The 26,477-nt window shown below is 39.9% G+C and overlaps 1 protein-coding gene across 3 annotated transcripts in view; it reads left to right on the top strand.

Annotated features, from left to right (window-relative positions):
- GOLT1B (golgi transport 1B) overlaps positions 1-26,477 on the top strand; it is a 175,456-nt gene that overhangs the window by 75,761 nt on the left and 73,218 nt on the right. For all 3 annotated transcript variants that reach the window (XM_044087809.1, XM_044087811.1, XM_044087810.1), the window contains exon 3: positions 16,386-16,564. In XM_044087809.1, the coding sequence (XP_043943744.1) occupies positions 16,386-16,564 (179 nt within the window). The remainder of the gene's footprint in view (positions 1-16,385; positions 16,565-26,477) is intronic.

Here is a 26,477-nt window from a genome sequence, read left to right as displayed (position 1 = left end):
CCTTCATCAAACATTACCATCTAAATCTATTCTCAAAAGCTATGGCTGGGTTTGCCTCTGCAATTCTGCAGGGCATGCTCACCCAATCTTAAGTTTCTGCCAACCTTCCACCTTTCTCCTCAGCTTTGGGAAACTTCCGAGTGATGAGGACTGCAGCAGTGAAACACAAAGAACAGTACAGTTGTGTACATTTACCATAAATGTAGATGTTAGAGTGTATTCATGGCTGCAGTCATGCTTTCCCTCACTCCTTCCCCCTGATATCTGCTGTCCTTAGAGAGACACATTTCTGTGGGGGTCTCTGACCCCAGGACTACTAATAATTATTAAAATTGGACTTTGGTTGGTTAAGACAAGAAAAACTGAAGTAATGGCATCGCCTGCTCTCCTTTATAGCTCTGACGACCTGACATCACCCAGCCAGCTATAGCAGCCGATGCCCAAACCTTGACTCTGGTGTTTGGACCGACCTGAGGGCTACCACAGCATGGATAAACCCAATGGTTAGGACTGCAGCAGTGAATACACTTGAACATCTATGTACACAACTGTACTTTTCTTCCCCAAATGCCAGTGCTGTGTTGGCATAAATGGGGGCAAAAGCTGGTCCCATTGCAGCACCAGACGTGATGGAAAAATTCCCCTTTGAAAAATATGGTCAGCTGCTTTGGTCTGCCTCAGTCTTGGAAGTTGGGGGGCTGTAGGCTACCCTGCATGGGCCTCACCTTTTCACCATGCACCATACAGATGGTGGTTCAGGGAACAGCTGTCATGGCCATTCACCCAATCATATCCTAGGGCACAGTTGTTGGACTGCCTTGCCAGGATGTTGGCATCATATCAAGAGCCCAGACTTTATCCCCTTGAAACTCCCCCTTCAACGGAAAGGGGGCACATGTAAATGCAAGAGAAAGCACTTGAGCTCACCAGAGTAGTCTCCCACTCCAGATCTTGATAATGAACAGGGGGTGGACCATCCATTCTTTTGGTCAGTGACCCCAAGCTTAGGAGCTCTAGAGCTCATATGGGAAAGGCCGAGTGTCCTGAAAAGAAAAAAAAAACCCTTCAATTTGGAATGCATATCCTGTACAATGGATTCTAGCCTTCCAAGTCTCTCGTGTGATTGTTAGCCGACACAATGTTTTTCTTCTGGTTTCTGATGGTGCATGAAAGAATCCCAGCAGTGTAGCCCCATATACTGAAGAGACTTGTCCTCTAGCCACCAAAGGACTCCCCAAGAGTACCATAATAGACTCTAGTTTCAGCAGAGTTTAACAAAGCCACTAAATCTAAGGTGAAGGCTGTCCATCCACAAATAAAGAATACATGTAATGGACAGACCAGTGAAAAGAGTTGTCATCCACCACTTGTGTCACTAGAGTATACAACTATATGGTTCACATACTTGGGATTTTAGAGGGTGCTCACAAACAATACAGCATAATCTCTGGAGGGGATGCTAAACTGAGACCCGAAATTGAAATTAGTCTCAGCTGTCTACCATGAATTCTGTACTTAAACAGACTATGCAGCATACCAACAATGTTGTTGATTCAGCCACGTCAGCAGCCACAGCCCTCCTAGTACATCGCAGCTCTTGGTTGTACCTTGCACAGTTAGCTGAGAAAATAAAGGCCAAATTAGTGAATGCCCCCTGTGAAGGAGCTTTGCTGTTAGGGCCAAAAAGCAGAGCATGTGAGATGGAACAAGGAATCCAGCACAGTCCCCTCTAATGCCAGGGTGAAATTTCCGGCTCCTTGGCAAGTTACAGCAGATCCCATTGATTAAGCATTCCCAACAGGGTAATTTTGAAGATTCTGGCAATGGCTGTAGAGGACACTGTGACTTCAGAATGGCCACCACCTGGATGTGGACGTTTTCAGAACCTAAACCAGCAGTCCTTGGCCTTTCTTCCAGATACCAGCATTCTGCTTCCTGAGGCTTTGTCCCCCTTTGGAAGTAGTAGCGGGTCGTCTTTCCTCCACAAGGAATCATGCATGGCTATCGCATACAGCCAGTAAATGAGGGACATCATTTCAAGAGGTTATTTCATCACCTTTCTGCCCCCACCCTAGCTGTAGTCCCACTTTCTACTAGATTCTCCACTCTGTTAAACATCTGTGGTGAATTTGGAACCCATCAGCCAATTATCAAAAATAACTGTTCAAGATGTCAAGCCAGACAAGAAATGGTTAGACTTTTACTCAAGGTTCTTTTTAGTTTGCAAAAAGTACTTGACCCTCAGTCAATTTTGGAAATGAGTTACCTAAACCAATGTCAAGAATGAGACCTTTCAGATGAACCAACCTTCCTTCCTTGTCTGAAGGAGAAAGGATCTGCTGTTTGGATCTCCAGGATGCCTTACTACATATGAAAATGGCCAAAGAGTTCTGCAGTAGGAGCCATTTATTACAGTTTCTGGGCAGTGCCATTTTGTCTTAACAAGGCCTCCAGCGTGTTCCTCAAGTGCATGCTGGTTGTAGCAGCAACTGTAAAGCTATGGAGCTTTTGAGTATTTCCTTAATTTGGATGGCTAATTTCTGGCAGCTTTTAATAAGGAACAACTTCATTGTTTCAAAGATTCGCCACTACATATGTTTTCAGTCCCTAGGCATCACAGTCAGTATCGTAAAATCTTAGTTGTTGCCCACTGTAGGCTGAAGTTTGGCTTTCCATTCTTTAACCAGACAGTGTCTTTTATTTGAAATTACTAGTCTTCTGCACAGCACAGGATGACTCTGTTCTAGCAGCTTTCTATCTATACTGTGTAAGACTAATAGCATCCTTCACTGCCTTCATGGTGACGAATTCAAGATGGCACATCAATGTTCTTCATCGGACCCTTGAGTACAGTGGAATCAGCTGATCCAGTAGATGCTCCATTGAACATTATGCAGGAATTGCAAGGAGCATCTCTTATGGCAGACTCTGGAGACTAGCTTTTCTCGTGGCAGACTCTTCCAAACCCTTCTCTCTCTAACTGGCAATGATTCTGTGGGATGGAAGGGTATTATTTGGGACAAGTGGTCCAAGATGTGATCTTATTAGGAGATTCACTTACACATCGGTTTCTTGGAAATATGGACTCACCTTCTGACCTTGCAGATTTACTGTAACTCCTTTCCTTCCAGTGCTATTGCCATTCAGTTGACAACCTGGTTGCGATGTGGCATACCAACAAACTGGAAGGCAGTCATTCTTATTCCCAGGGCTGGGGGGGCTATGAGTGTTTATGAATAGGCATTTGCTTTTAGCTGCCTTTTATTAACATCTTGCAGCCCAGGGCAGGTCATTTCTCTTGCAAGCAGCCTCATTTGTTACCATCTGATGCCTCACAAGTGGTCTGTTCACTGTAGGTTCATAGGGAAGTTCTAATGTAAGCTGCCCTTGTGGGACATTTTAAGATTAGACAATTTCCCTTTTTGTGCTTGAATTAACCTATCCCTTTTGGTTGGAGATTGACCTTACCCATCCCACAGTTGATAATTTTATGTTACCCATAATGAAAATAAATGGGATCATACCATTTGGAATATGAAAGCACCCACATACGGGATAAAGCATTTAGGAGCTGCTTCTGTTCATTAATAGTACAGTTCAGTGGTGCAGAAAGTTTTTTATATCACTTGAAGGCCTTACTATGGTCTATCGCATAAAAAAAAAAGAGAAAATTGCATAGAAAAAATGGTAATTGTGTGGGGGAAAACATGTGAATAATGTTTTGGAGGAGGAATGAGGTTTAAGGAAAGGCAGGAATTGGACTAACCATGCTTAAGTAGACCTTAAGTGATGTATAATGTGTACAATTGAAAATGTCAATAAGATTTGTTTTCATTTATATAAATGTATAATTGCCTATGTCATGAGTGATAATTTAAAAAAAAAAAAAAACTTCATGTGACAGAATAGTGAGTGCAAGCATAAAATTGGCAGACAGCTTAAACATGCCTTCCTTTCCACCCTGTCCTTAGTGCAGTTGCTATTCTTGTTATTGCCTGTAGAGCAGATATTTTTTCACTCTGCATAGCAGGTCAGAAAGAAAAAAAAAAAAGAAAGTACAGCCATGTTCATAGGTAGGTATTAGGCTATCGGCCCTAGGGCCCATACAAGCCTAGCCAAAAAATGTACCCTGGCTTTTGCCACCCAAGAAAATTATTTTCCTGTGCCCCTGTCAAGCAGAGCCACAGAAGTGATCCCCGCGGTGAATTTCCCATCCAATCCTCAAGATATTTCTTGAGTGCTAATGAGGAGCTCTGTTTGACATAGGTAGTCTGTTCCAGAGTATGGGAAGTCTCTGGGATGGGAATCTATCCCTCCAGCATGTTCTGTTTATTCTGGTGACAAGGTTTTGGTCCCTAGAGCGTGTAGCTCGGAGGGATTGGGATTTCTTTAAGTGGAGCATGTCCCAACAGCTCTGGGTTTGACATAGCTTTGTATGTTAGGTAGAGATCGCCCATGAGTAGGCGATATGCGATGGAGTAAAGTGCTAGTTTTTTGAGACTGTTTGCATAGGGCATCTGTTTGAGGCCAGTAATCCTCTTTGTGAGGTATTTCTGTGGTCTTTCCAGTTGTTGTAGATGTCTTCTGAGGTACATACCAAAAGGGGCATTTTACTCTATAATGGGTCTAATGAGTGATTGAGTAGAGGGGAACAATGACCTCTTTTTTTTTTTTTTTTTCTGGATGAGATGAGCCATGTAGAAGGATTTCCTGACCACTGTGGCGATGTGATTATCAAAGGCGAGACTACTGTCCACCTGTGTCCCAAGGTCTCATCACATTTTCGGCATTAAGTAGACTACCAGCTATGTGGTAGTTCATGGGTACAGAGCTTTTACGAAAGGGGATGACCATACACTTTTTGGCATTGAGCTTCACCAGGTATCTGTCTCAGTGAGGCCCTTTTGTAGTTTGTCCACATCGTTAGGAGTTTCGATTTATGGCTCCTAGTTTGCAGTCATCTGCAAACTTTGTTAGCCAAAGACCTTCTGTGTTGGCCTGCACTTCAGAGAAGTAGATACCAAACAGGAGACGACCCAGGACTGAACCCTGTGGTACTCCACTTGTCACTGGTCTGATGTCTGATTTGGAATCCGCTACTTTCACAGTGTGGGTTCTGTCCGTGAGCCAGTTGGCAGCCCATCTTGTGACATAGGGATTTATACCTGGTTTAGTGAGCTTATCTATAATTCCAGAGTGGGGGATGATGTCGAAAGCCTTGGCGAGATCTAGATAAGCTGTGTGAACCATTTTACCCTCATCTATGATTTGGTAACTGCTTCAAAGAAGTCAATCAGGTTTAGGAGACATGATCTGCCTTTTACAAATCCAAACTGGGTAGGGTCCAGAGTTTGGAGATTACCAATGTCTTTGTTTATGAGTTCCATGATGATACTTTCCATGGCCTTGCAGACCAGGCTAGTCAGGCTAATGGGGCGGTAGTTCCCGGGGTCCGTCGTGGCTCCCCCTTTGTGGAGTGGGATAACAGTCACGGTGCGCCATTCAGTGGGTACAAAGCCTGAGGTGAGGCTATGATTGAACATGGTACTTGGGTAGGGTGCCAGTTCATTCTGTAGTTCGTGAAGAACGCAGCCTGGGATATTATCAGGTCCCATGGATGCTGTGTTCTTGGCTTTGGAGAGTGTGTTTTTACCTGTGCAGCCATGATTATAGGAACTTTGCATTCTTCCGGTATAGAGATAGTGAAAGGGGGGTAAAGTTAGCACTGAACCTATCTGCTAGGATGTTGGCAATATCAGTTGGTTCTGTATATTTAGTGCCATTGTGCTGTTACTCAGAGCAGATCTGAGTGTTCCCATTTAGATTCTTAACATAGCTGTAGAATGCTTTGTGGTTGTCTTTAGAGTCAGTGGCAATTTTGTTTTCTTAACTAGCTTTGGAGGATTTTATGAGGGATCTCAGCTTCTTACTGAGGTTGACCAGGGAGTTCCTCCAGTCATGGGATTTTACTCTTTTTTGCAACAGTTTCTTTCTTCTGTTGTAGAGTTTGTTTATGGCAGAGGACCACCAGATTGGCTTCCTTTTTTTGGAGGATAACATCTTGGTTCTATTAGGGATAGGATGATCCATGCCCTTGTGTAAGTGCTTATAAAGTGCATTTGTGTAGGATTCGGCAGTCATACCTCTATTGTCCGTCTCCATGGGTGTCATGAAGTTTACCACTTCTGTCTTAAGTGTGAAGTTGGCTTTGGAGTAGTTTTTTACGATTTCCCTAATTGGGGGTGGGGGTGGGATGTGGATGTCTAGGCTAATTGGCTTGTGGTCGGATCTGACCAACGAGGAATTGACCTCTGGTGTGGAACACCGGTTTCCCATGTTGGTAATGACCAGGTCTAGGATATTGCTGCCCCTGGTGGGGGTGTGAATAAGTTGATCCAAGGCGTTGGAATTTATGAATTCTAGAAAACGTTGAGCAAAAGAGTTGGTACATGAGTAGTTTTCCCAGTTAATGGTGGGGTAGTTGAAATCGCCCATTATTAGGGTGTTGGGTTGTACCCTAATACTTTCCAGTGTATCAAGAAATGAGGAGTGTGAATCCTGAGGCATGGTGGGGGGTCTGTAGCAAGCTACAATTTGGATTGCGGTCTTGCCCAGAGTTAGTTGCACTTGGATAATCTCGGATGCATTATGCTGTGCAACTAGCCTGGAGGTGTGGATATCCTTAATGAATATGGACACGCCTCTGCCTTTAGTGCTTCTTTCTGGGTTAGGTGGCCGAAAGGTGTGGTATGAATTGAAGCCTGGTAATACAGGGGTGCTCTCTGGAGCTTTGAACCAGGTCTCTGTCACTGCACAGATGTCGGTGTTCTCCATTTTAAGGAGTGCCTCGAGTGAGTGCATTTTGAGGTTTAGACTTCTAGCATTGAGTAGCAGTAGCATTACCCTCAGATTTTGCTTGCTTGTACCTGTTACGGTGGTGAATTTGTCATTTGAACCTTGCCTAAAAAAGGCACTATAGGGGTGGCAAGAGCCTTAGCCAGTATCCGGAATACTAAGGGCGACAGGTGAAGGCCATCTCTGGCAAAGCATCGTGGACTATCGATCATGTGGTCCCAGGCAGACAAATATTGGATCCCCTTAGAATGACACCAGAAGCTTAGCCAATTGTTGAAGTCGATTATTTTGTCCTTGTACTGTGGTATCATTCTGGGTGATGGCAGGATGCTACTCAGGGTTAGGGTCATACCTGCCTGGGATACAAGATTGGAGAGCTCCTCCATGTGTCTCCATGTAGTCCAGGGAGGTACGTTTCAGGTCATTCACACCAACATGGACAATGATGGTGTCATATTTGTACTTGTTGTGGAGTGACCTGAGTGCATGCGTTATGTGGCGGATCCTGGCACCTGACATGCAGCTGACAGTAACTTTCTCCTTGTTTAGTCTAGTGAGTGGAACATCAGTGTGCCTGACTATAGAGTCACCTATGACTAGATTGTTGGGTACGTTGTCATGCCTTATGGGCTGTGGTTGAGTGGCACACGGAGTTTGTGGGCTATGTGTCGGTGGAGTTTGCTTGCGTTTATGCTTTGGATGTCCCTGATGCTTGGGCAGGCTTTTATTGAGAGCCTCTGCGAATGTAGGTGTGTGTTTTGTGTTTCTATGTGTGTGTTTTGGTGGTGTAGGTTTTGAGGGACTATGTGATGAGTGTGGTGTGGTGCAAGTGTTTACCTTCTCCTCTTGACTGTCTAGTCCAGTCTTGGGTGAAGAGAGCTTTGCTTCCAGTTTGGCCATATAAGTGCATCTCTCACAGGTTGTATGAGGAGAGGGTTGTCTGTGTACATGAGGCAATTGCTGCATTGCCCCAAGATGCCCAGAGTCATCAGGTAGACAGGAGAAATCACTGGGAGCTGAACTTTAGACATGCCTGGATAAGTGCTTATTTATTAAGTACTAAAAACTGCTTTCCACTAGACAAGTGAGGAAAGTTGTGTGCTGTAGTAATTTGCAGCTTATGTAGTGCTTACAATGAGTTCTGAACAAGTGCTGAGTTCAAAGAAACAGATTTGAGTGCTGAAACTAGAAAACTGGCTTGTTATAAGAAACAAAACTAAGCTAGAAGGCTTCCCTCCAACACAGAAGGGCTTGGGGGCTCAGAAGCCTACAAACAGTCTAGGCCACTTAACAGGAAAGGCAGGAAACAAGCTTAATTTTTTTTTGCAAAACGACCAAAGAAAAATCAGTGAGTAACAGCTCTACTTTCGTAAAATTTAATAAACCCAATCCAACTTCTCTAGCGCCTCGGCCACAGCCTTTACAGAGTAAAAAGTGTTAACTAATAAAAAACAGTATATATAGAAAACATATTGATTAATACAATTAAACAATCAATTGTTACAGATCAATTTAAAACATTTAAAGCTACAGTAATCAAATAAAACTTTGCCAATTACATTCCTTGTTCAATCCATGTGGAAACAAAGTATTGTATTTCATAATCAAAACTGATTCCTTTTGTCTCAATACATTTTTTTGAAATCCTACATTATTAAATTGCAATTATACATGTTCTAATATAGAAACTTTCATACATTCCATATTGCCATGATGTTCATTATTAAAGTGTTCTGCAATAGGACTATTCATTTTCTTATTCCTAACATCCCTGACATGTTCTTTTATTCTGTCAGATAAAGCTCTCTTGGTTTCACCAATATAGTATTTTTTACATGAGCAAAAAATAATATAAATTATTCCTGTACTAGAGCATGAATATTTAGCTCTAGTAGTGAATTTTTTACCATTAATTTTTGTTACTTCAGTAGTTATGTATTTGCAGATTGAACAATTGCCACAAGGGAAAGTTCCTATCATATTAATATTAGTCAACATATTCCTTCTTGGTTCCTTATATACACTGTGTACCAAAAAGTCTTGAATGTTTTTACCTCTCTTATAAGATATAACCAGGTCCATCCACATCCTTCAGTGAACCAATTTCTTTTTTTATGAAGTCCCAATACTTTTTTATTATACCATTGATGGTATGGGAAAAATTAGTGTATTTGGTTACAAAAAATAATTTTTCCTTATCCAATTGATTTTTATTATAATTAATGTTCCTATGTCTATCTACAGAATTATTTATTATACTTTTTTTGTCAAATATTTCATCAAAACTATTCATAACATCTGACTTATTATATCTCCTACCAATAAACATAGCAGCTGCTTTAGAAGCTTCTTCAAAAGCTAATTTACTATCCGTACTTAATCTTTTGATTCTAATAAATTCACCATATGGAATAGCTGTTAAGGTATGAGCAGGGTGACAACTACTGCCACACATTTTCCAATTAATCTGATCAAATTTTCTATGTATATTGGTTTGTATTTTTTTTACAATTAACCCCTGTAAGGGCAATGTCCAAAAAGTTAACTTGTAATCCTGTTTGCACATCATCAAATTTAATACCTAAATTATTATTATTTAATTCATGAATAAATTGAGTAGACAAATCATAACCACCATAACAAATAAAATTAAGTCATCAATAAATCTATAATATTTTATTACATGTTTTCTAAAAAATTGATGTCTATACACATATTTATTTTCAAAAAATCCCATGAATAAATTTGCATAAGCAGGGGCAAAAGCAGCCCCCATTGCTGTTCCCATCATTTGCTTGTATAAGACACCATTAAATTCAAAGATATTATGAGTTAAACAAAATTCAACAAGTTCTAATATATAATGTGTTTTTGGACTATCACCCATAAAAAACAATATTGCTTCCAAGCCAAAATTATGAGAAATATTTGTATAAAGACTCTCCACATCTGTAGTAATAAAATACATGCCTTCTACCCAACAAATATCTTTAATCTTATGAAGAAAATCAAACGAATCTTTGATATACGAGGGTAGTGTAATAACTTTTTAGCAAATATAAAATAAAAAAATTTGCTACCTTACTGTCCTTAATAATGATTTTACGGTCAACATCAGACTTAGTAAAGTAATGTAATCTAATGCCTTTATTTAATAAGGCTTTAAATTCCTGTTCTGCTTCCATAAGAAAAGGAACATCTACCCTAAGATAAACTTCAGCATTATCAAGATGTTTCATGCACATATCAAGATAGTCATCTGAATTTAAAACAACTAGTTTACCCCCCTTATCGGAAGGTTTGAAAACAATGTCATTATTTCTACTTAGTAGCTGTAATTTATTCCATTGATATTTCGTTAAATTAAAGCATTGATTTTTACTTAAAAATTCTTCAAGTTCCTTATCTAGTATAATATTGAGCATATTGTCAAACTTTTGGATGTTAGCATTCTTACAAGGAGATAAAAATAAACTAGTGCTTTTAAGATTGCTGGTATCTAACCAACTGTAGGCATTAGTCTCACCCTCATCCTCTGAAATACAAGAATAATATGTCTCATCACTGTCAATATCACTAATTGAAAGCGGCTCACTATTAATGTCACCACATTTATTAAACGACTCACCATTTTTTCTAAAAAAAAAGTATTCCTTTAAAGTCATTTTACGACATAAGTTGAACAATTCAATTTTTAACTCATGTCTCCGAGGGAGACAAGTTGGAACAAACTTGAGTCCTTTCATCAGAACAGATTGCTCTACGCTATCAAAGTTATAATTTGACAAATTAACCACATAATCGGCAATTAAAGTTCCTGTAGTCAAATTATGTCCATCTACCTTTTTTGTAACGTCTATCGCCCGAGTCTCTTTGGCGTTCTGAACTCTGCCATCCCCTTTTCCTGGAATTGGTGTGTTGTCCATTAAATTCCGAATATGTTCTCCGAAATGTTTCCGAATTTGCAGCCCTCGGTAGATCCGGGAAGTTTTCCAAATCTCTCTAGTCTTCCTCCACTGATGATGCTCCACTTTCACCTGATAGGAAGTTATTTATTTTTTTTTTTTAGTAGTTTATTTAAATTTTTTTTTGTTCTCTTTCCCAGATGCTCTCTTTGTACACAGTAGGAGTGCCTGAAATCAGAATATGATCTCACTGCACTCAGTTGAGTGAGCAAATGAGATGGGCCCAGAAGGAGTATCCAAACACAAATTTTCAAGAGTGGCCAGCAGTTTCAAAACCACTAAGAACACCAAAACAGAAACGGCGAGGGTGGGTGGGAAAACTAACTGAAGAATAGAGTCAAAACTTCCAGTTCAGTTAATAATCATGCAACACAGTTAAATCAATTTAAATACTGTATTTGAAAAAAAGTGCAGATAAAGGTACTTAAATTCTCTTATATGTCCAGTTGAATACAGCTAGATCTTTGCAGGCCAAAGCTGAGGTTTTTAAGCAGAAAATATTTCAAACTGTACCACTTAAATATGCAAGGACAGGAAATCAAAGGATGTGGCTACCCCCACACCTGTAATTACTAACAAATAATAAAATTCAAGCCAGCACTAACTGAAGAACAGAGTCAAAACTTCCAGTTCAGTTAATAATCATGCAACACAGTTAAATCAATTTAAATACTGTATTATTTGAAAAAAGTGCAGATAAAGGTACTTAAATTCTCTTATACGTCCAGTTGAATACAGCTAGATTTTTGCAGGCCAAAGCTGAGGTTTTTAAGCTGTGATATTGTCAACTGTGTCCCCCCCCCCAGACTTTCATTTTTTTCCCCAAACCTTTTTTTCTTTTTCCTTTCTAAATAATTTTGTGCTTTTGTTGAATAGTTGTAACTGATTATTTCCATATTCAAAGAGCAGGGAGAAAATAAGTGTGAATATTTGATGTATAATGTTTTGGTGCTAAATGATTTTTGTTGAATGATGATAGTTGTAATTTGGAGCATGCCTTCGAAAAATGCAGATGTGGCAGTAAGATACCACTTCAGGAAACTCATTCAAAATGTCTGCTGCCTTGATAATGCGCGTATTCTGCCTACATATATATCCAAGTCTTTTCACCCTAATATCCATGGGGATAGGAACAGCAAGATGAAATTCTTTATGTAAAAAATTAAATGCTCTTATTTGGATCTGAGAAACCATTGATGCCAATAGAAGATTAAGAGGTTGGTTATTTGATCTTATTTTATTGTAGTTATTTTTTTGCATTTAGTTACCAAGAAGGTCCAACTGGGTCATGCAGGACTCTTTTTCAGTGGAGGGCCACAGAGAAAAGCTCTAAAAGTATATATTTAGTGAAAGAAAACTTGGGACACTTGAGTACTAAAAATGTTTGAAATGTAGCAATCACAAATTCAGCATAGACTGGAAGGTGAAGTGTGTGTGTGTGTGTGTGTGTGTGTGTGTGTGTGTGTGTGTGTGTGTGTAATATATAATGAATATCGATACTTAACAGTACAATAGAAGAATAAACATCAGCTGACAATAAAATGCATCCATTGTGAATAATGTGGTGATGCAGTAACATATGTAGGTAACATGAAATTTTGATATTTTAACCAGACGTAATTACATTTTCTTCAACATCTCCAAAGGTTCAAAAATGGAAAAGGAAGCAGTGGACCAAGAAATGCAGACCTTCCTCTGTGTAAGTCCTCTTGTTAAGAAGTGCAAAGCAACAAAAGGTGCAACTCCATCAAATTAAGTCACTTGCTAAGCTTGTCAAATCACCGAGCATAACTTCCTTAAATGGCAAAGAAGTATCCCATATAATGCATTTTAGGTAACCATCAACAAGATCATGTTCTGTTGCACTTCCTGAAATAGATTATGCCAAGTTCATGAAGGCATTTATTATGACTCTGCTAAAGATGTCAGCTCCCTCATCCCCTCAGATTTTAGTGTGGATAAAGGCATTTCTAGCTTTCCTCTTTTATGCTAGAACATCTGATTTCCTTGTCAGCTTATATAATATTGGTGCCATTCCCACTAAAGGCTAGCTTTGATCCATGTGATGCCAGGTTGACAAAGTACAGTTGTGTAAGTTGAACTTGCCATTAACGATAGATGTTTGAATGACCACTGCTGCAGTAACCGTAGCTGTATTGGTTCTATCCTGCCAAGGATATAACAGCTGGCCAGTCTCCACACACCCAACAGTCAAGCAGCTCGAGCTGAGCTGAATTAAACACCAATTTAAGCCTGAAGCCCTCCAGAGCCTTCCTGCCAGCAGAGAAAGGGAGGTTGAGATCTGAAAAAGACAAGCTAGGAACAAAAAGTAAATGTCAACATCCTGGCATAAAAACACTCCAAAAAATATGGGGAAGGAGACAGCAGCTACTACTTCATCCAGAAGGTTAAACAAAGGTCCAGAGTAATTCCTGTCTCCCCAGTTTGGCCTTGGCAAGCCTTATTCTCCTTGCTTAGGTCTCCTCTGTTAAAGGTTTCTCCACCCTCAGAACTCTACCTTCCCTTTCCTCCTTGAAACTCTCACCAGGATCTCCACTCCCAACATATAACATCTTAGTTTCTCCAGCTCCTTTAACCATAGATTCAACTTTCCTTCCAAGATAGTTCAAGTTCTCACCACTGCACAAAAGCCCAACACCAGAAAAACTTGTAGGAATACTTTTTGAGTTTGAATTCTGGTCTAGAGGACAAGCTTCTCTTAAACCTCATCCTCAGCAGTTGCTTAGCAGCAAGGGATTATATTGTACCCGCACCTCTTGCAGGCAATACTGAGCTATCCATCTTCGAAAATCACGAAACATGGAATCACAAATCAGGTAAGCATTCACAGGGAAAGTAAATACTTGTCCAAAGGGAGGATTATTCTGTTTCTCCACTGTAGTGTGATCCCAGAGTTGGTATATATAGTTAGGGGGGGGGTGTAGCCCCCCCCCCCCCCCCCAACAAGGTGGGTTTTAAGTTGTGTGTTACTGTTGTTTTGGGCAAGTATTCACTTGCCCTATGCATACTTACCTGATCCGTGATCCTTGTTACGTGATTTTTGTCTCTGTGTTGTGGTCATCTGTATTTCGGCCTTTCGGTAAATAGCAGTAGATCCATATAAGTATATGTGTACAAAAACATGCATGTGTGTATAATGGATAAATAGATTATATGCCTGTGTGTGCACTTCATATCCTTTACACAAAATTTTCATTTTGATTTTTCTTTAACTGTAGATGTCTACACATAAACACCCACAGAGATATATATATATATATATATATATATATATATATATATATATATATATATATATAATATGAGTATAAAAATGTATGTAGCATGTAGAATACTATATGCAGGATGCAATAATATGTTTAAATGCACATGTCTGACTGTGTGTATGTACGCACGCGTCAGTGTGTGTGTGTCTGCATTTAAACACAGTTAATTACTTCAGATTACCTTTTCTTAAATTTTTTTTAACGCAAGAGCACATAGTAAACATACGCTAAAGTAAATTCAGCTGTATATTATGGTTGCCATCAGTGGTCACATTTCTTTTGTGGATTACAAAATGCTCATGCACTCTTAACAGTGTAAAAATGTAAACTGTGCTCATGCACTTAGTCAGTGGGAATGTCTTACCGTGGCTCTGTGTGTACCAGATATGCACCCCCCTCTGATAGGATGTCACATAAAAGACCTTTTTATGAACAGTATCCGTGCACCTAGTTGATAGGGTTGCCACTTGTCTCTCTGTCTGCAGTTCTCTGCTGTGTTTGTGGGCTCGAAAATGGTAAATGCGTTGATACTTTTACAATAAAAAGTATTTTCTGACTTTTCTCTAAATGTTGCGTAAATCTTTGGTACTATGTTTATCTTAACATATAAGCTATTATAAATAACCAACGTTTAAAGCATAGCATTTCCATACTAGGTTGCTGCTTATGTAAATTTGTCAGAAGAGGTTACAACTTCCTTTAAACCCCTGGCTCATCTATAACTTCCTTTAAACCCCTGACCGAAGTGCTTTGTTTTGCTATGAAAGGGGAGTGTTAAGTTCTCCCCTCTCTGCAATAAAAGCAATGGAAAACAGTTCCACAGCTTTTTTTGTATCAGCTGCTATGTTCCTGACATTAACAGAAGTAATTGCCTGTCTAACATTGACTGCATCTGTGATCCTGGTCATGCAGCTGGAGAAGAATTCCTCTGCAAAGTATGAGAAGTTGAGCTTAAAAAAAGTATGTGGGCTTTCCCTTCGTTTGATTCCAATGCAAGGAAGTAAAAGTTATAACAAGTACAAACAGGTTTCTGGTTTACCTACACAATACTGGAACCATATTGTTAGGAGAAAAGAAACCTAAGGCCCGAGTTAAACTGTGGGAGAGGTCGGATATTTCCTTTAAGGTTTCTTCAAGAAAGCTTGAGAATTCTGTAATAAACATATGCATTATTTACAGTGATGTCATGGTCAGTAAATTTCAGAGTTTAGTTTTTTCCTTGTTGTACATGGTAGTTCCAAAGAAGTCTATTAGGGATGTTAAAAGCCATTTTTAAGTTGTCAAAAGAGTAGTAAAAATTAAAACATATAATTGAAAATGTAAAGGAAGAAAGGTAGTATAGATTGAAAGGTTTTAGATGTGGAAGTATTAGATATTTCATTGTCCTTCAGGAAAAAAAAATAATTCATAAAATTTTAGCTGTGTGATTGGTTTGCATCGAATTCTGTTTTAACAAGTATAATATTGCCTTCAGAATGTAGCTGAAACAGATTCTACTAGCAAAGTGACTACCATTCAAGTGTACTTTTGTAATGCAGTCTTGGGTGATATTTGTTCAAAATGTATTTGGTCTTTACCCTTGCAGGACACTGTCAACAGGATGTGATAATATAGGTCTAAGTTTTCCTTGAGTCCAGACTAATCTGAGGTTTGTCCCCATGGGAGGGATCACCTTGGAAGAGAAGTTTTAAAGTCTGTTTTACAGATAACAAAGATGACCCTCCTCTTTCCAGATATGAAAATGAGTGTACTTACTGTAACAACAGAGTGGGCTGAACAAGTCCATCCTTGTCAACATACCAGCCCACCTTATCCCTTCTTTTGCTAAATTGGTCTAGAGGTCTTATTTTTATATTTATCCACTTTGCACATAGCCTAGTAAAGGACTGGAGATGGCCTTGTCATAGAAAATTATAGATAATGTGAAGAAGTTTAGTAGCCTGGGAAACTTTTAGATGTTGGTCTGCTTATTTTTCTCTGACGTTAGTCTTGCAGTTACTTATCCTGAAGTGTTATGTATGGTACACAACTTCCATTTTATTAAAAAGGCATGCACTGTTTTGCTTAAAGGCTTGCATGCTCTTCTTTTGTGCGATGCACTTATTTTGGAGCTAATTGATTATAGTATTTCAAGCCTCTTTGTGCAGTCAAATGTGACAATTGTGTTCAAAGTAAGCCTGCAAGCTTTTACATCCATGTTTATTAAATATTCAGATGTCACTCGATATATTGTATTTTATACTGTCTCTGTTATGATTATTTTGTATTTTCCTTTCAGATTTTGTTTGTGGCGGGACTAACTTTTGTAATAGGATTGGAGAGAACATTCAGATTCTTCTTCCAGAAACACAAATTGAAAGCTACAGGCTTCTTTTTGGGTGGTGTGGCCATTGTTCTCATTGGTTGGCCCTTAATAGGAATGTTGTTTGAAACCTATGGGTTCTTCCTCTTATTCAGGTAAGAATATGCTGCTTCATGTTTAGTGTCTTTTCATTAATAGGACATTTAGATTCATGGATGCCAGGTTTTGGTAATATGGCATGGCTCCTTACAGCAAACCATAGGATGTCATAATAGTGGCAGAAAAAAGACATGACTGTAATAGACTTTTTTTTTTCCTTCTTTTGGAGTGGATTTTCCCCTTCTGACCTTCAAGCTCAACTAATTTCCTGTTGAAACCTTTCATTTTTCATATTTGTCTGGCTAGAGCAATCCTAATGTGAACCATTGTCAGGTGTCCTCCAACCCACTTCAGAGAAGCTCAACCTTTTACACGTCTTAAAAGGTCCTGAAATGCACAAGGTGATAGCTGGGCTGGTGAACCTAGTGTACCACTTTCGAGATGGCTTTTGGGGTTACAGGTGTCTGTGTCTTTTAAGCTATATTCATGATGTAGAACCATAATTGACATTCATATTACCAGACTTGTCTGACAGGTTTCCATACACAACACATCTAGAAAGGCTTAGGAGAGTGGGAACCTCCTCATTTTCATCTGAGGCCTCCATCTGATTCATAGTACACACTGTGCCCCAGGAGTCAAAATATGACCGGTAGCTACTCATCCTTCTCTGGTTGCCAACTGCAGTGCTAACCAGCCTAGATCTTGGACTGTTTTCAACAAAGGCAAACATCTTGTTTTTTCACTCTTCAGCCAAGGCAGAAGCTGTAAAGGCACAGAGTATAATGAAAAAGGCAATACAGTAGTAGACTTAAAAACAGTCTGAAAATATAATCAGTTATATCTGTTATATTAGCAAGATTCAATAGTGTAGATGTATGAGAAGATTGAAGTGGTGCAGTGCAATGTCCGTGGATCAGAAGTTTAAAAAAAAAACTGGATTGCAGTAGAGCAAAAAATAAGTCCTTTCATTTTCTGTATCTCAATTTTTTGGGCTGTGCAGTAATATATTTGTTTGTTTTTAGGTGTAGCAACAAAACAAATGGTAGAATTCACCACTGTGGAGACCCACAAGAGGGATGGCATAGGGTTCCAAAGGATTAAAAAAACTTTTTTGGTGGAACGGGGTGAGGCATGTCATTAACAGGACCACTTCCACAGATCTGAAAGGTGGATATAAATGATTTTTATTAACGGAAATGTAATGTTTCCTGAAGTGGACTTGAACTAAAGGAGTAGAAGTCTGAGAAAATAAGTAAGATTTCTTAACGAAGTTTATAGAGAATTGCTGCCTGCATATGGTATGCATGGGGGCAATGGTGCTTCTTTAAGAGTTCAAAAGATAGTTAAACAGCAGGTGCAAAGTTTGAAGCATTGACTTTAGTGGGGATCAAGGATCCAGTTGTAAGGCTCCAGGCCATTATTTTCATAGTGGTTTCAGTCTATCCATGGGGAGCTAGGGTACTAAGTGAGTTGTTTAAAATGTGCCATTAGTAAAATATAAAGTAGCTAAAGGACAAAGTACAGAAAATAGCAGTAAAGTCCTGGCCTTTCATCACTAAAGTCATTGTAGATCTTGCTTTGAAAGACCTCTCCACAAGCTGGAATATTTAACTTATATCATTCTGTTGGCCTTTTGATTTGTCACAAAATAATGCTGTTTTTTCAGGCCGGCCTCATCCCGTTTGGCCAACCCATGATGCATCCATGCAGCTGGATTAAGGTCCATTTGCGCACTTAGTTTTTTCTTTAAACATATGTCTTGGGGGAAAAAAAAAAACTTGCGTTTTATGTCTAAAATGCATAGGCTATTGTAGTATGCCTGGTTTTTTTTTTTTTTTGGTTTATAAGTCCGGCTCATAGAAGCAGCTAACTTTACTTAGACTAATTAACTTTAATTAGATTATATTAAAAAAGAACTGCACACACTGGATCCAAACAAACATAGGGAGGAGACGGAGTTAGTAATAATGACCAGAGAACACTTCAGAAAAAACATACAGCACCATTATATGTATTATTTATTAGGTCATATAAATATAGGGAGATCCCTCAAGATTGGAGACTAGCTTATGAAACCAGCCTTTAAGGGAATGGGATGTAGGACAAACCCAGAGTCTCATACCCTTAAGTCTACTTTCATGTGTGGAAAAATAATGGAGAAGGTAATAGATAAATTGTCAGAACTGGACAGGTTGGGACTTGAAACCAGATATCAGCATGCATATGTTGAAAGTAGATCTGTTACCACCTGTAACATAGGTTCATAGGTGTGTACTAGGCTATTGGCCCTGGAGCCTATGTAAGCCTAGCCCAAAAAGATTCCTTGGCATCTTGCTGCCTGAAGTTCGTTCCCAGTGCCCCTATCAAGCAAGGCCACTGAAGTGATCCCCAGGGTGAATTTTCTATTGCCCATCCAGATTTCTGTTGAAGAGGGCTAGTGAGGTGCTCTGCTTGACGTGAATGGGAAGTCTGTTCCAGAGCATGGGTAGTCTCTGGGTTAGGGGCCTGTCCCTTCAGCATGTACTGTTTATTGTGGTAATGAGGTTGAGGTCCCTGGAGCATGTGGCACAAAGGGATTGGGATTTCTTCAGATGTAGCATATCTAGCAGCTCTGGGTCAGTCATGGCTTTGTATGTCAAGCAGAGATTGCCTCTAAGTAGGCGATACAAGACTATGAATGAAAAATTGTGCTGTGATGTGATTTATATAGATTTAACTTCAGCATTTGACAGGGTCATACACAAAACACTGATCAATAAATTAGAACAACTAGGAATTGATGTACTCTGGGTAAGATGGAGAGCTGCGTGGTTTACAGGTAGGACATAGCAAGTATCATACAGTCAGGATGTCCCACTGGGCTCTGTCTTAGGCCCTTACTTGTTTAGATTGTATCTTTCTGATATAACTTTTTCATCTGAGGTGTTCTATAGTCTATATGCAGTTAATGTGAAATTGGGTAAATTGGTTACATATGTTACAGAGAAGGCATGACTGCAAAAGAACTTGACTAAATTGACCATTTGGGCATAGGAGAATAATGTGCTGTAAGTACATCAAAAACTAAGCATATGAGATTTGGGAGACGTATGTTGAAAGGTGAACAATTTAATACAGCACACAGTGATTGAAACTATAGATTCATTTAAGGACTTGGGTATATTGTTAGATCCAGCTTTGAGTTTTTCTAATCATATCAATCAATTGGTTCATGGTAGGTGTAGAACTATGGATTGTATAAAAAGATTTATAAAGTCTAGGAAATCAGAAATGATGAAGTCATTAGATCTAATGTAGCTAACGAACAAATTTGAGTATGGAATAATCATATGGAAAACTTAAAGAAAAAAGGATGAGTAAACTGGAAAAGGTACAGCAGAAATATACCAAGGGCATCCATGGATGTGAAAATTTGTTATTATGAAAGACTACAATTTCTGAACTTGTATAGTCTCTCTTATAGATGTCTAGGAAGAGATCTTATTCAGGTATATAGGGCATTTAGAGACCAGTATCTCTGGGAATGTTTGGGGTTATCAAAAACTACTAGAGAATCAGACAACCTATGTAGAAGATTCTAAGTGTACTAATTGGCTCTCTGCGAGAGCAGCTAATGCATGGAACAGACTGCCAAATTACATTAAAGCAAGTGCTAGTTTAGAAAATTTTTAAGAGCAGCCTGGACACTTGTTATGGGAATAGCTGTTTTGGTATAGAAGGCTAGGCTAGAAGGGCATTAATGCCAGTGCTTGAAATATTTGTATGTAACTTTTTTTTCCTAAGGCTAGTTGTGTTGTCAGGTTTTCATACATGCTTCACTAGCCTCAGAGTGAAAGCTCATTGCCTTTGTGAGTGTCCAGCACCTGGCGGCCTAGCAGTAGTAGAGGGGACTGGGAGGTGGGAAGGTTCCTTCTAGGATTCCAACAGGAGGCAGAACAAGAGGTGGCTGTTTCATGCTTTGAAGGCTGCTACAGCTACCTTCTCCTCCCAATCTAGTGCCCTCACTGCCGTAAAAACATATTTTTAAACTGTAGCAAGCAGCGGCTACAGTTTATGCCTCGTACCGAGCTCTACAGAGTTTCAGTTTTGACCACAAATGCAATACTGGCATCCATTTCCAAACACTGTTAGGCACTGAAGACTGATTGGGATCTTCTGATCGCACCTCTTGACACTTTACACCCTGGGTGGCTGCTCCCATTTGCTCCACCTTGGCTACACCACTGGTCATTTCCATTTCTTAAGCTGTAGATCATCTTCCTTCTAGTGTGAGGTCATTATAGTCATTCTGCCAGAATTACCCACAAGGTATGAACCAAGAGGCCCCTTCTGGCACCTTTTGTTGGAAGGCAGACGTGTGACATTGCTGCCGCCTTGCTTTACACACAGGTACTACATGAGAGTGTGAGAAGTGGGAGATGGAGACCCTAGTGTTTACCTTTGAGTTTGAATTCTAGTCTAGAGGACAAGCTTCCTTTTATCCTCTCAGCAGTTGCTTAGCAGCAAAGGATCATATTGTACACTCACCCTTTTTTGGGGCCAGTAGTGAGCAATCCATCTTCTTTGTCCATCTGCTACAGTTTGACAATTAATATATTATGTGATGGTAGATGGATGAGTTGGTGTGACTGTCTGGCATGTTAGTTCATTGCGTCTGCTTGGCCTAGCACTTTCTTGATGTTCTTCGTGTTTCACTGTTGCAGTCACATTTATGGTAGGTGTACACAACTGTACTTTTTGCCTCAGGAAGCACTGTTACATAGTTTCCCTGGGAGTTGTTCAATATTGCAGTCCGTGTTGCATGACCATGTTATGCAACCCCTCCTGGGAAATTACAGAACTTTGGCTTCTTGATTAACTGTTGGGATACCTTCATTCTCTCTCCATTCTCAGTCTTCGGGGAATGCTAAATCCAAGAATACAGAGGCTGTATGCTTAAAATAGAACAGGGTAATGGGTCTTTCTTCCCTGTTAGCCCTGCTTTAGAGGACCCCCTCCTTAAGAGAATACCTGCAAGGTTGTGAAATCCACAATTGAATGACCTTTTCTTCCCTTTAGAAGTATAGTAGAAAAAAAGACCTTTGTTATCCCGCCACTGAATCCTTTTATCTTGAATGCCATTGATTCTGTTTGGAGACACTCAGGTTGGGGTCCTTCTTTATTCAAGAAAACTTGCCTTTTAAAAACGTCACCTCTCACATAGTTATTCCTTGGCATCCTGAAGTTGATTTCTGTTGTCATTTCCTTTGCCCAGCATAAATTTCAGAAATCTCGACACTTGGCCAATCTGCCCACGGACTGGACTCCCAAGATTATAGACAGGTTTGTTTCTCTACTATCTTGTGGCTTTGGATATTGGTTGTCTGTATCACGTGACTTTGTTTCAGTCTTCAGCTAAGGGGCATGCCCTGGAGAAGTTGCCTATTTTCTTGACTCTTCTGAGCATGAGGCTGTGGAGAAATCCATCAGTACTGCATTGCATAACCTGTTGGCTTTTTTATCGGTCAATGAACTATTGATGCAGGTTTACTTGCCAGGACTGTGGCCACTACCTCTTGCATGAGAAAGGCTGCCTGGTAAAGGCTGCCCTTCTTTCATGAGGAGTTTTGCTGAGCCATTCCTGATGCTTTAAGGGTGAGGTTCTCTTTGGGCAGTCTTTCCATCCTTTCAGGAATAGCGGTGCAATTTTGGTACTGGTGCCTGGTCGCCCTGACTCCACTTTGTGTTTCTTTTGAAGTTTTGCAAGAGATAGTCACCCTAACTGACCCAGCTGCAGTGGTGACTATTCATGGACCACTATGGTCATATCCAGTTCTCTGGTTTGCTCCAGCCTGGAGAACTGTCACCCATCAAATGGATGCTTGTCATCACTAAAACGAGCAGGCTTGCTTTAGATTTGCTTAAGGCACCCCTAAAGCATTCAATTCTGACAAAGATATTAAAAGAAATCCTTGGCACAGTCTCTGGCCTCATTTTCAAGAGGGCTATACATAGTTTCAAGTCTTTTATCTGGAAATGAATGACCTATGTCATTTACATTAGTTATTTGAAATTGTGTATGGTTATACTTCAGATCATGGCACCACTGGCTCTTCAGAACTTTTAGATGTTCATAAATGCAGGGGAGTCTTCTTAAAACTACTCAGTAGTAGGTTCATATGATGCTTACAGCCAAAGTAACCATCAGGATGCACAGCCACATCACCCAGTATTGGTGGGAGATTAGCACCATCCCCATTAAGTAAACTTTCTCTGCATATCCCCTCTGAAAATCTGCGATCACTGAACCAGTCATCCAGACTGGTTTTAAAGGTTGGTAGGGTAGTATTATGCCTAATGAGCAAAGGCAGCTTATTCCAACAAATGAGTGATACTTCGGGTTAGGTAGTGTACACATTTGACTATAACTAGGACTTTAGCCAAGTTCAGACATTTATCATGTGAAATCTGGTGAGAGACCGTGGGGTTATGTGCAAGTACAGATACTTCCTCACAGTTACTGGTGGATCTGAATGCATGATGGGCGTCTGTCTTCTTATACATCTGACCACACTATCGATCTGAGTTTCATTTCTATGCTAGTTGTTGATCTCAAAACATAGTATATTTGGCACATTGTACCAAATGCTCATGTTTCTATATTGTTAAGGCTAATAGGACACTAAGAGAATGAATAAGGGAGCATATTTATGATTTGAAGAAGTTGCATGGAAGAAATTCTTTAGCCAAACATATCACTGATAAAGGGACTGAACATGCTTTTCTGCTTGTGGTTATACAGCTGGTGTCAAGTATTGAACGTAGGATGATATTATAAATAGAATTGAGCTAGGGTATAAATGGATTACTAGGACTATGTACCTCTGTGATCAATTATAGTTATTAATTACACTGGTCTTAAAGTTAGACTTTGAGATATTGATTAGGGGATTGTGGTTCATTAAAAGCTGTGTGTACTGCATGTATCTGTGTGTGCGGTGTATGTAGATGTGTATAGATTAGAGTAGAGGTGTGTGTGTGTGTGTGTGTGTGTGTGTGTGTGTGTATGTATATATATATATATATATATATATATATATATATGTGTGTGTGTGTATATATATATATATATATATATATATATATATATATATATATGTGTGTGTGTGTGTATGTGTGTGTATATATATATATATATATATATATATATATATATATATATGTGTGTGTGTGTGTGTGTGTATGTGTGTATATATATGTGTATATATATATATGTGTATGTGTATGTATATATATATGTATATATATATATATATATGTGTGTATATATATATATATATATATATATATATATATATATATATATATCTATATATATATATATCTATATATATGTGTGTATATATATATATATATATATATATATATATATATATATATATATATATACATATACATATATATATATATATATATATATATATACACATATATATATGTATATGCGGTGTTGGTGCTGCGGTAGCGTTGTCGCCTCACAGTAAGACGCTGTCCGGTTCGATTCTCAGCTAGAGCTTCTTCTGGGTGGAGACATGCGTGAATGGGTGTACCTTCGTCGAAGGTTGTGCATCAGGGATGGTAAATGTTCTTCATTCCACATTGCTGCAGTCCTAACTATTGGGTAGTCCGCTGTCCAGTCGGCCCGAATACCAAAGTATATGGCTGACGTCGGTCACGGCGCATTAGACTGACGTCAGTACGTCAGGGTACTAATGCGCATGACCGACGTCATATCCTCAGTCTTTTTTGCCGCATGGTCCGATGCAGAAGCAGTTTTTGCGAGTGCAGGTTGGCGTTCTGAAAGTTTCTGAAGTCAGAGTTTCAGACCGAATCAAAGTTGGCTAAGTACCCCGTTGGGGAATATTTTGGTTTTTCTTGCCTCAGTATTTAACCGGATGTCAGAAAAGTGAATAACTGTATTTCTTGTGGGAAACAGATACCTCATAGGGATTACCATACTTTGTGTATACCTTGTTTAGGGCCTGAGCACGACGTTGTTGGATGCCGCTCTTGTGCTAGGTTTAACAAACGCACTATTAAGAGAAGGTTAGACTGTGCCAGGTTAGTGTTTGGGAAGCGTTGTAATTATAAAATGCCGCCGGATGCTCCGGCGCCCGCTTCAGCCAAAAGCGCTAAGGACAAAGCAGGGAAGCCTAGAGTGGAAGAACCGACAGTCCCGGACGTCGGTTCTTTAGAAGGCTCAGTGGAGCCGGAGGTTCTGCCAGGAGTTTCTTTGGAGTCTCAGGGAGAAACTTTACTGTTACAGGATGTATCTCAGGAAGTAGGCCAGCCTGAAGGGGCTTCTCAGGTGGTTATTCTTCCCTCTCTTCCTAAGGTGGTTAGGGCCTCGCCTTCTGTTTCTAAGGCTTCTTTAAGAGGCAGGCCTGCTTTAGCTTCCGTGGGGGTTTCTCCGAGTGTTTCAGGGTCTTTGCCTAAGAAGCATATGCTAAAAATGGCAGAGGATTTGATTACAATGATTAGAGGTTCTATGCCCCCTCCTGATAAGAGGCCTAGGGTGGAACCTGAGTTTGAGAGTTTTGAGCAATGTTCGGAGGCTTCTGAGTCTTCGGCTGAAGACTTGCAGGTGTTTCCTCCTTATTCTGATTCTGATGTGGATGATTCTACTCCTTCAGCTTCGCCTCCTGAGGATTTTCCATTTTCAGAGACTCTGCATTCCATGAGGGAGCATTTCAAATGGGAAGGTCAAGATTTCTCTGATTCCAGGAAGAGGCTTAGAGAATTCTTGTTTTTACCCCAGCATAGGCCTTTAGCTATACCTCCTGTTCTGAATGTGGTAGAAGATGTTTTTGCAGAGGCTTCCCTGAATCCTGACTCTTTGCCTCCTGCCCCAGTTAAACCGGATAGGTACTATAGGGTGCCTGAAGCCCATAAGTATCTTTTTAAGAGTCCTAGGGCAGACCCAGAAACTGTCTCTCAGGGGCCTAAAGGTGTGAAGGCTTCTGTGGTTAAAAATCCTGTTCCTCCTGATAGAGGCAAGGGCTTTGGATAGATGGGGAAAGAAAGTGTATACTTCTTCCACTTTAGCCATGAGGCGTTGAATTGTCAGTTTCATATGTTAAAATATCAGAATTATCTCCTTTCACAATTGAAGTCTAAGGTGGATGCTCTGGCTGAAGGTATTGAGTGTAAAGAATTGCAGGATTTAGTTCATGTTTCTGAACAGGTGGGTAAGCATTCCTTGCAGTGTGGTTTTGATGCTGTGCAGGCCTCCTCGAGGGTGGCTGCCACTGGTTCTGTTCTTCGGAGGCACGCCTGGTTGAGGGATCAGAACTTAGCTGAGCATGTTAAGACAAGGATTTTGGATGCTCCTTTACAGTCTGATGTGTTGTTTGGTTCGCCTGTGGAAGCAGTTTTAAAGAAAATGGAGGACAAGGCTAAGTCTATGCAAACTGTTAAGGATTTTTGCAGGTGCAGCCTCCAAGTTTAGTAGAAATTGGCCTACTAAGGGGTGGACTTATCCTGCTTATGATTCCCAGTCTAGGGGTAGGTCTAGGCGTGGTAGAAGCAGAGCTCAAGGTTCTTTTAGGCCTAGGACAGGAGTTCACCTGCTCAGACTTCTGGTGAGGGCAGGGGTCAGTCCTTTAAGTAAGCAGACCCAATGACCTGCCTTTTCAGCTGCCAGTACATTCTCGCCTGGCAGCACCTTTGGGAGGAAGGCTGTCTCTTTTCAAAGAAAATTGGGATTTAATTACCCAAGACAGATGGGTTCTGGATATCATTCACCACGGTTACAGGTTTTATTTCCATACCTTGCCTCCTTTCAAGGGCATGCCAGACATTCCTCCTCTACAAAGAACAGAGGCTCACAAGCAAATTTCTCTGTTGCTCCAAATAGGGGCTATTCAGTCAGTTCCTGTGCCAGAAAGGGGCCTAGGATTTTATTCTCGCCTGTTCCTAGTACCGAAA

The sequence above is a fragment of the Protopterus annectens genome, chromosome 11.part0 (assembly GCF_019279795.1).
Source record: "Protopterus annectens isolate FY-2018-M chromosome 11.part0, PAN1.0, whole genome shotgun sequence".
Classification (NCBI taxonomy): domain Eukaryota; kingdom Metazoa; phylum Chordata; order Ceratodontiformes; family Protopteridae; genus Protopterus; species Protopterus annectens.
Note: the sequence above shows the minus strand (reverse complement) of the source record. Positions and strands in the feature narration are given on the sequence as shown.